The sequence below is a fragment of the Cynara cardunculus genome, assembly GCF_001531365.2.
Source record: "Cynara cardunculus var. scolymus isolate 2C chromosome LG 8, CcrdV1, whole genome shotgun sequence".
In the NCBI taxonomy this organism is placed as follows: domain Eukaryota; kingdom Viridiplantae; phylum Streptophyta; class Magnoliopsida; order Asterales; family Asteraceae; genus Cynara; species Cynara cardunculus.
The window spans coordinates 10716544-10729897 of NC_037535.1; the positions used below are offsets into that span (position 1 = coordinate 10716544).

The 13354-nt window shown below is 35.9% G+C and overlaps 2 protein-coding genes across 2 annotated transcripts; one reads left to right on the top strand and one right to left on the bottom strand.

Moving 5' to 3' along the window:
* The first annotated feature begins 2615 nt into the window (after positions 1 to 2615).
* Positions 2616 to 9153, top strand: LOC112516476 (leucine aminopeptidase 1-like). The gene is made up of 10 exons (XM_025123540.1): positions 2616 to 2880; positions 3911 to 4331; positions 4546 to 4740; positions 4845 to 5070; positions 5962 to 6088; positions 6283 to 6378; positions 6786 to 6863; positions 7133 to 7193; positions 7858 to 8045; positions 8788 to 9153. Exons 1-10 carry the CDS (start codon positions 2662 to 2664, stop codon positions 8917 to 8919), a joined length of 1743 nt encoding a protein of 580 aa, XP_024979308.1. The 5' UTR covers positions 2616 to 2661; the 3' UTR covers positions 8920 to 9153.
* A 162-nt stretch (positions 9154 to 9315) lies between these two features.
* On the bottom strand, positions 9316 to 12093 carry LOC112516475 (probable LRR receptor-like serine/threonine-protein kinase At2g24230). The gene has a single exon (XM_025123539.1). The coding sequence runs from the start codon at positions 12091 to 12093 to the stop codon at positions 9499 to 9501; it is 2595 nt and encodes an 864-aa protein (XP_024979307.1). The 3' UTR covers positions 9316 to 9498.
* Between the last annotated feature and the right edge of the window lie 1261 nt (positions 12094 to 13354).

Sequence of the window (13354 nt, forward strand, 5' to 3'; positions counted from 1 at the left end):
GCAATACTTCAAGAAGACAACACTCACACCAAAGAACCTTCAGCAAACGTCGAAGACTGAAACTGAAGATTAGAGACCGGCGAGTACTGATTTGAAGCGATATTCAGTTATTACAAGCATGTCTACACATGTGTGAAGACTGCTCAAGCTTCAGCGAATGATGATGAGACCTTCAAGTCATTCCAGCATTCAGCAATCAAAGGAACCTTGCTTAGCACGATTGTTATTGTCTTGTCCTTATGCACACAAAGGACAAAACCCATACCCTTACAAAAGTTAGTACGGTACGGAGCCGACTAGTCGACTCTTTGTCCACCAACTTTAGGTAAGGATGTCTGCTCATGAATATTGCTTTTGTACTATTCACTGTAGCAAAGGACAAGCCTTCCTCTTAGGCTTGACACGCACTCTAAACCTACCATATTGCATTAAATGGACATTTAATGCACTGGGTATAAATAGAAGTGTTTTTTCTCCATGCAGAGTGAGCGCATCTCTCTCTCTCTCTCTCTAACCTAATTCTTACTTCAAGCATCTTCTAGCTTAAGTAAAGGATCTTTCTTTTAGCAACTTTTTTTTGTAATTGCTAAAGCTTTGTGTGTAACCAAAGATTGTTTAGATATGTTTTTATTACCTTATATTTCCGCAAACAATCTTGTAAAATTTGTATTGATCTTCTCTATCAATATATATTTTAAATTTGAAAATACTGTGTTTGTATTCATCCCCTCTTATACAAACTGTTTCTCTTCTTGTAGACCATTTCGGGACCAACAAAATCCGACTGTAAGAACTAAGTTCGGATGTCAATACTCTTCGTCAGATCCAAATGAATATTGTTTTCAAGGCAAAGATTAAGAATTCTTTTAAGTATTGGATCAGATATATTTATACTACTATCAAATCCAATGATTGAGACTAGCATAGACATTTCAAGGTTTTTGGACATTCTTTTGATATCTGTGTGGTTAGGTCAAAAGTAATAAGTATGAAGCCCTTTGTAGCTAAAACAATGAAATTGTAGATATTGTTGCAATAGGGGATTTGAGTTGAGGTAAAGGTGTTCTAGGATGAGAGGCAACAAGGTGTAAGATTAGGGTAGAAAAAAATAGATTCAACATTTTATGTATAAAATTTGTAAATGGGGATAATATATCTACTTTCAAAGACCCTACAGTGTAAAGTTGATTAGGGAAAAGGGAAGGGTACATGTATTAAAAGGAAGTATAAGATGACTGGTAAAAGAACAGGTGGATATTCAAATACCAAAATTTGAGACGAATACTTCAAAAATTTGCTATGTGAGCTGAGGGAATTGAATAAAGGGAAAATATTCTTTGAAAATTTTGAAGACAAACTAGTTGTTTAGTATGACAATATGTAAAAGCTAAAGTGTACACATAATCTTCATTTTAAAGATTACCATATTAATTATATTATTAAAATATTCAGTATATTTAATAAAATATTATTTCTCTTTCATAAATTTTTAATTTTAAAAATTCTTATTAATAAAAATTTATGAGCAAGAGTTGGTGAGTTCACAGGTTTTATATGCATAAAATGATTTTAAATGCAGCAAATCTTATTAATAAAAATTTATGAGCAAGAGTTGGTGAGTTCACAGGTTTTATATGCATAAAATGATTTTAAATGCAGCAAATCTTATTAATAAAAATTTATTTTCCCCTTCTGAGTAATCATCATTAAAAAGTTTTTTTTATGTCTCCTATACTTTTTCTTATTTAAAAGAAAACCTTAAATTAAATAACTTGTTAAAGCAAAATATTATCCCAAAATTCCCAAATATTACTTCTAAACAAGATATTTTTTTAGCATGTTAAATGTGAGATTTTGAATAGGGCCCCCGAAATTTTGGAGCCTAAACTATAGCCGAAATTATTTAGGTTCAAATCATTAATTGTTTGGTTTTAGGTTCAAATTATTAATGGTTTAGKTTCAGTTTCAGATTGTTAATCGTTTTAAGTTTAGCCCATTTTTATTCTTAACATATATTCTTTATTATGTCATTTATGCAATATAATGAAAAGCATCATGCTCCTAAATTTGTTAAAGTGAAAATTAAATTCTTTTGTGACAAACGAGAAACCAAAGAAAAGATAAAAGATATATTTAACAAATTTTCTAGTTTCTCTTAAATAACATATTGAAAATCTAATTTTCTTTTAAATTATATTAAAATTAACATAATCGAAATATTATATTATTAAAATATTTAATATTTTAAAAAAATATTTTTTTTTCTCATAAATATTTTATAAAAAATTAGTATTTATTTTTCTATCATAATAAATTAATTTTAAAGATTTTATAAAATATAATATTAGTTTTCTTTCATAAATATTTAATTTTAAAGTTTTTTATTAATAAAAAACAATTTTCTCCCTCAAACAATCATTATGAAAAAGCTTTAAAAGAGTTTTACTATCTTTTTAATACTTTTTTATTTATAAAAAGTTTTTTTTTGGGACCAAATATACAGAAAAGGTTTTAAATAATTTGGTAAAAGGTTTTAAATAATTTGGTAAAATTCCCAGAATACCCTTTTGTGGAGAATATGTGATGTCAACACAAATCCCCATCCCCACGCCTTTTCTCCATTCATCTCACGCAATTCCTCCTATATATATACGTTACAAAATGGCAGCGGCCATTAGACTTGCTGCGTACACTTCTCTTGCTTCAATTCCATCTTCATCTTCCTCCATTTTCATCAACTTTAGATCCATCTCCCATCTGGGTATTTCAATTTCTGCAAACCCCTTGTTGTTCTGTTCTAGAAGAGGCAAACGTATGGCTCATGCTGTTGCTAAGGCCACTCTTGGCCTCACTCATCCTGGCCAAATCGATCACCCCAAGGTCTTTTTATAATTTTATTCGAGATTCATGTCAAATGGGCTCTGTTAATTTTATATGATTGATTAATTGCTCATCGTACCCACTGACCTCACTGTGAAATCACTTTATCTTTCTGTATTCTCTGCTAATTTGTTAATATTAACTCTTTATTTGGCTAATTTACCTTATCACAGTATAGCATCTGACATTTAGGGGAGGGGGGAAGGGGATAACATTAATACTTACTTGAACTGTAGTTCACTTGAAGTAAACTGTGCTTCTGAATACAATCGTACCCATGATCGTATCTTAGAGTGACTTGATTTCTGCGAGTTGTGTAGTTTCACTTTAACTATTTCTTGGTATATGTATGCTCCTTTAACTCCCTTTACAGATTTTTCTAGTTGATCATATGAACTGAATCTTTGTTTTTGTACATCGTAGATCGAATCTTCTGCATATTAAAACATAAGCCATATCTTGTTTTGTATCTGATCATCTTGATGCTTATATCGAGTTCGGCCTTGTTTAAGTTTCACTCTGTTTGAACATGTGCTTAGATCTATATTATATATGTATGTATTTGTATATGTATATATAAGCATGAACACACTAGATTTCTTATTTTGTCTAAGAAGATTTGGGTGTGGATGTTATTGATCCAAAACATGTTTGTAGCCACATGAATAAAAAGCTCCTTCTGTTGGTATTTTGTTAACTCGTAACAAAATTTAGGGATTAGGGTTTAGGGTGATAAATGTGGCAAGACAAAATTCTCACGACTAAAGATGTTACTAGGATGCTTTACGGATGGGGTGTGTTTTATGTTTAAATTTGCTTTCACCAACATGTACTAGCTTATGCTTATTTGCGTTCGAAGTTCTAAACGTGGTGGTTGCAACTATTAAGTTGGTGGTTTTAATTGGTTAATCGAGGATAAACTCTATGATGACTCCATGTTGTAATTATTGTAAATTCACCATAATGATTGTGTTTGTGGATTGTTTATCAGAAACTAAATCTTTGTTCTTGCTTTTTTGAAATATGAAAGATCTCTTTTGCTGCTAAAGAGACCGACTTGGTAGAATGGAAAGGAGATATACTCGCAGTGGGTGTCACAGAGAAAGACATGGCAAAAGATGAGAATTCAAAATTCCAAAACTCGATCTTGAAGAAGCTAGATTCTCAATTGCATGGATTATTGTCTGAAGTATCCACTGAGGAAGATTTCACTGGAAAGGACGGCCAGTCAACTGTTATTAGGATTGCTGGTCTTGGATCCAAACGGGTTAACCTGATTGGGATCGGAAAGGTTCCCACAGGTTCATCCACTTTTGCTTATCGTGGTCTTGGTGAGTCTGTTGCATCAGCAGCAAAGGCTTCTCAAGCAAACAATGTTGCCATTGCCCTTGCTTCCTCAGAAGGCTTAACTCCTGAGATGAAGCTCGCCATTGCTTCAGCGATAGCAAAAGGTAAGTTTTTTCATCTTTCATTAATGTTTTCTTAGGTAACTGTGGGTGTCCACGCCAGCTTGCACACACCTCGGCTAGTCCCATGGGCCCCCAAAGATAACAGCCAGAAAAATCCTCTAATGGCTCTGAGGAGTCAAATCCCATGGGGGCCCCAAGTAGGAATTGTAAGTAGTAACTAAGAAATTTTTAATGTTGGATGTTTGGATTATGATAGGCGCATTGCTGGGTACTTATGAGGATAACAGATTCAAATCCGAGTCTAAGAAGGCAGCTCTGAAGTCTGTTGACCTTTTTGGTCTTGGAGCTGGACCCGAGCTGGAAAAGAAACTTAAGTATACAGAATATGTCTGCGCAGGCATATTTTTGGGAAAAGAGCTTGTAAATGCACCTGCTAATGTGCTCACTCCTGGTTGGTCATCCTTTCTTCTCACTTATTGTTTCTTTTTATTTTGTTAATTCTGTTAAACTGTGGATCCTTTGTTCATACAATTTGTTTTTACGTTTATGCCTCAGGGGTACTAGCAGAAGAGGCTGAAAAGATTGCTTCTACATACAGCGACGTACTTACCGCAACAATTTTGGATACCGAGCAATGCAAGGAATTGAAAATGGGTTCGTATCTTGGTGTTGCTGCTGCTTCCACAAATCCTCCTAAATTTATCCATTTATGTTATAAACCTCCAAATGGATCCATCAAAACCAAGCTAGCTATAGTGGGAAAGGGATTGACTTTTGACAGGTAATAAATCAATTTTCTTTTGTAAATGTGAGTATCATCAATTAGCAAGAGTATATATTCTCTCCTAATAGATGAAGGAGGAAGCATGTTCTCTTTAAATAAAAGGGAGAACTTGTATTTGTCTACAATTTTAAGTTAAAATACCACTTAATTCTCGTTAGTTCAAAATGGGATGCGTATAAAAAGGGCATTCATAGGTCGCCAGTTCAAGTCTCTTCAAAGTCATTGGGGATTTTTCTTGACTGTTATCTTCAGGGCCCCATGGGATTGCCAAGGTGCATGCAAGTGGTCCCAGACACCCATGGTTACAAAAAAGGCTACATTTCTAAGTCGTGCACCTAATTCTAACTTCTAAGCATGAGTTACATGATAAGTTTTACATGGTTGTAATTGTCTTAGGTCTTGTTCATTTAGGCTACTTGATGTCTTAATTTTGTGGGTTCCACTTGTATAATGTGAGAAGAAATGAAGAGGTTATTGCAGGTCTCATTTACTTGATATAAGGAGAAATCAAGATGGGACCCTTAATATGGAGGAAAATGGTATAAATGAGCGAAGCCTTTATAGTAGGCTGTAATAATGTTAAGATGTGTGTTACTTCATCTCTACCATTACCTATATTGTAATGTTGATAATCATAATATTTTGTTAATTCTTTCGTCTCTTTTTTTTGGTTTTTTGATGGTTATAAACTCATGATCATTGCTTCTTTTGCTAATATGTACCTAAACCAAACCAAACGAACCCAGTATATCCCACCTGGAGGTGGGGTCTAGGGAGGGTAAGATGTATGCAAACCTGACCTCTCCCCTCTACCGCAAAGAGTAGAGCGGGTCTTTCCGTGAAGACCCCTGGCTTGTGGGTAATTTTTCTTGTCATTTTTGTCTGCAGTGGTGGCTACAACATTAAGACAGGACCTGGTTGTTTAATAGAGATGATGAAAGTTGATATGGGAGGCTCAGCAGCAGTTTTAGGTGCTGCAAAAGCCCTTGGTGAAATTAAACCGGCTGGAGTTGAGGTGAGATGATATGCTTCCAGATCAAATTATATTTGTTCACACACCAATTTAAAATATGTTGGTTTTAGTATCCATTTGTTTCATAATTGATTAATTGCTCTTGTATTTTAAAACCAATATCTGAACTTCAGTAAGAAGTTGGAGCATTTGTATGCCTGTGATATATGACTTGGCTTATGGTTTTGCTATCACAGGTTCATTTTATTGTGGCAGCATGTGAAAACATGATAAGCGGAACTGGTATGAGGCCTGGAGACATATTGACGGCCTCAAACGGAAAGACAATCGAGGTACATCTCCTGCAGATATATGAAAAGTCATTAAATTTGATAAATTCTAATAGAATAGAATTCGAACCAAGCAAAAAAAAATGATGCCCACCTCCTCACCCCAAACCTACCACTAATTTTGCAAGGATACCCACCCACCTCCTTACCCGCCAGGCCAAAGCCGGTTGCCCTTGTGTTCCCGTAATGCCATTTTGTTTTCTACCTAATATTTTCAAGAATTTTACTTGAATTGTGAGTTTTTACCTACATGTTTGTAACTTCCATTTCATTTCAACATGAATCGGAAAAAAATGATTCAATTGGTGACAAAAAATGATGGAATTTTGAAATCTTCATCTTGTATACATAATTGAAGAATTTTTTTGAATCTTTCACGTGAATAAATTGATTATGATTCCTTCTATTAGGTTAATAATACCGATGCTGAAGGCAGACTTACACTTGCTGATGCTTTGGTGTATGCCTGTAATCAAGGTGTAGACAAGGTAAATTTTTTTTGTTCTGTAACATTTTCGAACTGCTTCTCATTTCAGGTCCAATTCTTTTTGACATCTAACATTCTTATGTTGTGGGTCCTGGTTATGAAGACAGGACCCACAAAATAAAGGACAGATGAAAATGGTATAAACAAATGGAACTTTGATTCCGTAGCATCAACTCCTCCATAAATATCTACTTATGATCTAAAACGTCATTTAGGTCAAATCTTGATGTGTTTGAACTGGTCTCATTCTATATTCGATATTTTCATCAGATAGTTGATTTGGCAACTTTGACTGGAGCTTGCGTAGTTGCTCTTGGGCCCTCAATTGCAGGTACATGGTGCTGAATATATGTGATGTGAACTTGTGGTATATTTTCATACCAATGAATGTATTTCAAAATGTTATGCCGTTTGAAAAGGTAGTGTTTGTGGATAAGAAGTTAAAAACCATTGTTAACGATCAATCAATGTCATTTGAATAAGTTGGTGTTTTCAAACATAGCATTCAAATGCTTGAAAATGGAATAAGAGTTCATTATATTCAAGATTTGGATTGGTCGTGTTCCAATTAGAAGCCACAGAAATGTAGTTCCGTACATCAGGGAACAAGAACCATAAATGTTTTGAGAACTTGAGAACCAACTATTTCATGAATTATTCATGATGAATAACCTTAAAATATTCATGAATATTATTCATTATGAATATCATGCATTTTCATTATTCATGATATTTCGCAAAAGGGAAGAGACTCATAGAATGGCAAAAGCAAATATCATGAATATCCATTCATCATGAGTAGTTGGTTCCACTTTCTCATAATAGTTACGGTTCTCATTTGAACCTGCCCCTCCATACGTAACCCGAAAGCATTTGATTTTAACACGGGATGTCTCAAAGTACATTTCTTGTTTGTATGCTACTGTTTCATGCTTGTTTTGTAGTAAAAAGGATAAAATTTAGATCTTGGTTAACGTTTGTTCAAAATAAAACAGGCATCTTCACACCCAGTGATGAATTGTCTAAGGAGGTGGTTGCTGCCTCTGAAGTCGCTGGAGAAAAACTCTGGAGGTTGCCGATGGAGGAAAGTTATTGGGAGTCGATGAAATCTGGAGTAGCTGATATGGTTAACACTGGTGGTCGTCAGGGTGGTTCTATTACTGCAGCTCTTTTCTTGAAGCAGGTATTTGTTTACTCCATTCGTTTCAACAAAATTGCACAAGAAGTATTTCCATTCCCGACACAAGGGTATTTTAGACATTTGATGAATAGCGAAATTGCAACTATTTTCATCAAGGATTCCGCTAAGATCACATCTTGCACATTGGGTGTACTACATCTTGACTTGCTACTGCAAAAGGGTATTTAGCCATTTGATTAATAGTGAAATTGCAACTATTTCTATTTGGGATGGCCCCTAAGATCACATTTTGCACATTGTGTTCACTACATCTTGACTTGTTACTGCAAAAGGGTATTTTAGACATTCGATTAATAGTGAAATTGCAATTATGTCCATTTGGGATGGCCCCTAAGATTACATTTTGCACGTTGTTTTCACTACAAAAGGAGTCGATTATATCAATATGTGCTATCTTGTCATCGTTGACGGACTTTCTAGACAACTATTCGCCACCGTTTTATAATTACCACAAGGGTATTCTAGACATTTGATTAATAGTCAAACATCTTTCGCATGCTTTTGCTTCTTTCAAGCTCTTATTTGTTTTTTTTCGCATATTCTTTTAGCAAGCGTTATCCTTTCTTTTCTGCACACTTTGCACCAAGTCAGGGATCTTCACGAATAAACAACCACTCTACTTTTTGAGATAGAGGCCCCACCTCCAGGTGGCTTGTTTGGGTTGGTTAGAAGAAAACCACTGTCATATAAACTTGTTGCTGATCGAAACTGTGTTGCATTGCAGTTTGTTGACGAGAAAGTACAATGGTTGCATATCGACATGGCTGGGCCTGTGTGGAATGACAAGAAAAAAGCGGCAACAGGATTTGCTATCCCGACTTTGGTCGAATGGGTTTTGTCCAACTCTTCCCCTTAAATCCTTTTATCTTATCGTGGGCGATTATGGTGACGGAAAACAAGTCCGGCATCGTTATCCGGAGGACTAGAAACCTTGAGAAATCGTTGGGATGATGTTGGTATAATTAAAGAGCAAGTATTTGGGAAATGTGCGTAACACCACAAAAAAGACGGTTCAATAAGATCAACCTGGTAAAAAAACATCAGAAATCGTTTGAAAATAACAGTTATGGTAAAAACACCTTTTGAGTCTTTGGAAGAGTTGATTTTTTGAACTGCCTTCATCTTTCGAACTTTTACATAAATCTTATAAGCTCGTTTATGGACTTCAACTTTAATTCGTTTATTGGCTCGAACCAGATAATTTTTATATTTTTGTTGCGATTGCAATTCATCGACAAAGAAAGCATTCCTTACGATATACAAAATTTACCGTGTAAGATACAAGTTAATACAATACGATGATTTTCTTTTTGGGTTTGTTGATTTCTTTCATAACGATATGAAACATTTACGGCTTGTAAAAACCGACAAACAAACTCCCTCCAACGACAAAACGAGTAATGAAAAGAAACTGCATGAAAAAAACCCGAATTTTTTATATTTCTTCACTAGCTCGTAGCGGTTCGATATCTTTTAGAAGTCCGACCACTTGTTGCATGCTCGGCCGCTTTGCCGGAAGATCGGCTGTGCATAGATACCCGATTTTCAATCCCTCCACCATTTGACATTCATCGCCTGTGGTTCGAATCTTTGGATCTATGGCTCGTGAACCACGGTTCATCCTCACAAGCCCTCGAACCCAACTAACCAAATTTGGAGCTTTCGAGTTATCATCATCCAGATACTCATCGCCAACAGGCTTTTTCCCTGTGATCAGCTCGAGAAGAATCACCCCGAATCCGTAGACATCGGATTTTGGGGTGATCGTGTCGTCTGGTGGCGTGTATCTAGGGGACCCATGAGCGGTTTCGTCATCGACACTGTTTCCAAAGATTTTCGCAAGCCCGAAATCGGATAATCTTGGTTCGAGATTGTAATCAAGATAAACACTGCTCGCCTTGACGTCTCTATGGATGATCGGCGGCGAGCATCCGTGGTGGAGAAACGCCAATGCACGAGCTGTGCCAAGCGCAACCTTATGCCGAAATTGCCACGTGGTCAACAGACCTTCGGACCCCACGTTTTGAATTCCGTTACTGTTGCTTTCATCGGCTTCCCATGTATCAGAACTCCAATCTTCTGTGGTTTGAACTCCAAGAGGGAGATCATGAAGCAAATTATGGAGATTTCCATTCTCCATGTAATCATAAATCGCGATTCTTTGTTCACCAGCCAAGCAATATCCAGTTAAAGGAACAAGATTCGGGTGTTTTATCCTTCCAAGATACTCAAGCTCTCTCGCTGCTTCGTGGTCAGTCATGGTGGAACCATGGACCAAAACCTTAACAGCCACGTGGATTCCACCTGGCAAGAAGCCTCTGTAAACCGGCCCGAATCGCCCTTCTGCCAAAAGGGTTCCTCTATCAAAATTTGAAGTGGCTGAAAGAAGATCAGAGAAGGTGAAATCCAGCAATGGCTTCTCAAAGATCACTACAGGCACTAAAGATGCAATCTTTACATCTGCAACCCAAGTGGTTGAATCCGTTTTGAAAGAAAACGGACCAGATATGGCATGTTCTTCGTTGCAAGATTCTTGTTTAACATCCCACATCCGGGTTTTTCTTCGACAACCGAATGCACAGAGTAGCAAAGCCACAAGCAAGCAGACTAAAGTGACGGCTAGAGCCAAAGCGAGCTCGAGTCCTCGATGTCTATGGGGTTTTCTCTTGAAAAGGGTCGGGTTTGCAGCAATGGGGCAACTATTCGAACAACCAATGAACGCTGATTGAAGGGTTTCGAGGGAAAACTCATAATCACAAAGAGTTAAATTGTTGTAAGAAAAGTTGAATCTTTCCATCCATGGAAGTTTCTGCAAGAGAGACATGGGTATGTCTCCAGTTAAGTTATTGTTGGAAAGATCAAGATTTTGCAGGGTTTTGAAGCTCAGAAGTGGGGGTTTACCAGCAAGATGATTATTCGAAAGATCGAGTGTTTTCAGATGAGTTAACATCGTGATTCCATCCGCAATTCGACCGATTAAGTTGGTTTTCGATAAGTTGAGGTACTCTAAACTATGGAGTTCATCAATGTGGATGAAAGTTTGTTTGGAAAACCTGTTGTTGGCGAGATTAAGGTGTTTGAGATTATGGGTTTGGTTTAAATTGCTGAAAAACTGTCCACTAATCTCATTATCAGACAAATCAAGATGAACCAAATGGGACCAATCGAAGGTTGAACTGAAGTTTACCTTAGAAATATGACCTTCAAACTGGTTACTGCTTAAATCAACCACCTCCAATGGCCCCTGGAAGATTTCAACAACAGAACCCTTGAAAAGATTCTTGGAAATGTTGAGATAAGTTACTGAAACCATCTTGGAAAAATCAGACCCCCTTCCAGTGATCCCATTTCCAGCAAGATTCAAGCTTTTGAGCTTAGGAAAAGCTGTGTTAAAACCATCAGGAAGACTTCCATGGAATCTGTTGAAAGAAAGGTCGATGGAGATCAAAGAATGGCAGCTTATGAACCCCAATGGAATGATGGAATCAAACTGGTTTTGATTGAGATTGAGAAGTTGTAAACTGGTAAGAGAACTCAAGGAATCAGGAAGACTTCCAGAGAAATTGTTGAAAGAAAGGTCAAGTCTTTCAAGCAATCCAAAGTTCCCAATGTTGGTAGGGAGATTTATGGAGAATTTGTTGTTTGAAAGATTGAGGGTTTTGATGGAAACCAAACTCCAAAAATCAGATGGGAAATCAGTGATTCCATTACTGCTTAAATCAAGATATTGAAGCTTTCTGAGTTTGCCAATGGTGTTATCAGGGATGGAGCCAGTGAGTCCCAAATCAGGAGCAACAAGACCAATCACATTCTCTTGTTTAGCATCACAGAACACAATTTCCCATGAACAAACAGATGAAGATAGATTGTAAACATGAGAAGAAGAAGATGAATTTATCCCCATTTTTTCAAAAAACTGAGAGATGAAGAACTCATCTGTATTGGCCATTGACTGTTCTTGTTGTTGACCAAGGTTTGACTTAAAGAAAAGTGAGAAAATGAAAATGGAACCAAATAAAGCAAACCCCATTTCTAGAGTGGGATAAAAGAAAGAAAGAAAGAAAGAAAGAAAGAGATAGCAAGCAAGCTGCAACCCCCCCTCCTCCCCCCCTGGTTCCTTTATGTGCTTTTCAGTCCCTTTTTCACCTCATTAACTCCACCACCCACCACCGCCCTTCCACCGCCAAAAACCACCGCAATCTGCTAGCTTGAGGTTTTGGGTGTTTTTAAGAAAATACCCATCTGGGTGAAGCAAAGCCAAGAGAGAAAACAAGCAAGTTTAAAGAGATTTTGTCTTTGTGTAAAAAGGCTCCAACTTTTAGATGAAAAAGAGGGTGAGATATTGGGAAGAGAGAATTTGGGAGTTTAGTGGAGAGATTGTGAGGGTTGATAAATGTTTTACAAGGGTTGGTGAAAACCATCAGAAAAATGTATTCAATGATGCCATGCCATACCCATACATACTCTCTCTCTCTCTCTCTCTCTCTCTCTCTCTCTCTCTGTGTATGTATATGTGTGTGTGTGTGTTGTGTGTGTGTTGTGTGTGTGTTGTACTATGTGTGGTGGTAGACATCATTTTTACTCAACTTGGATATGTTTTCTTATGATCAAATTTGGGAGTAATTATGAATATTAATTCAACTTTTTCAAAAGCTAAAAGAAAGTTGCTTCTTTTTGTCAAAGAAATTAATTCAATTGTATTTTTTTTATTAATTAGTAATTATTATATAAATTTTCAATAAAAATATATAATAAAGTATATTTGTACGTCGACATAATAACTTATATAAAGATATATATATATATATATATATATATATAGAAGTTGGTTATTATACAACCCTTGTTATTTGTGCAATCAATACAACTTAATCTCAACCGTCCATTTCATTTGATTAATATGTGATTTTATAGAGGTTTTGATTATTTCATAATATAAAGTATTAATCATAATTAATGAACCATATTCATCTTCCATAAATATTTAAATCATAATAAATGAACTCTAATCATTTCCATAAATATTTCAATTTATTGGGTTGCATTGGTTGTACAAATGCGATAGGTTGTATTTGAAATAAACCATATATATATATATATATATATATATATACTAGCAGTGTATCCGTGTAATGCACCGGGTAAACAAAATTGAAATGAGATAAGAATTACCAAGAGACTATAAAATAATGACAAGTTAGTTCTTCCGTTTGAATTTTGAAATTCAAACAAAAAATAAAAGAGGAAGGTAAATGGTATTGGGGGTAGAGCATAGATAGAGTTAGACCAAA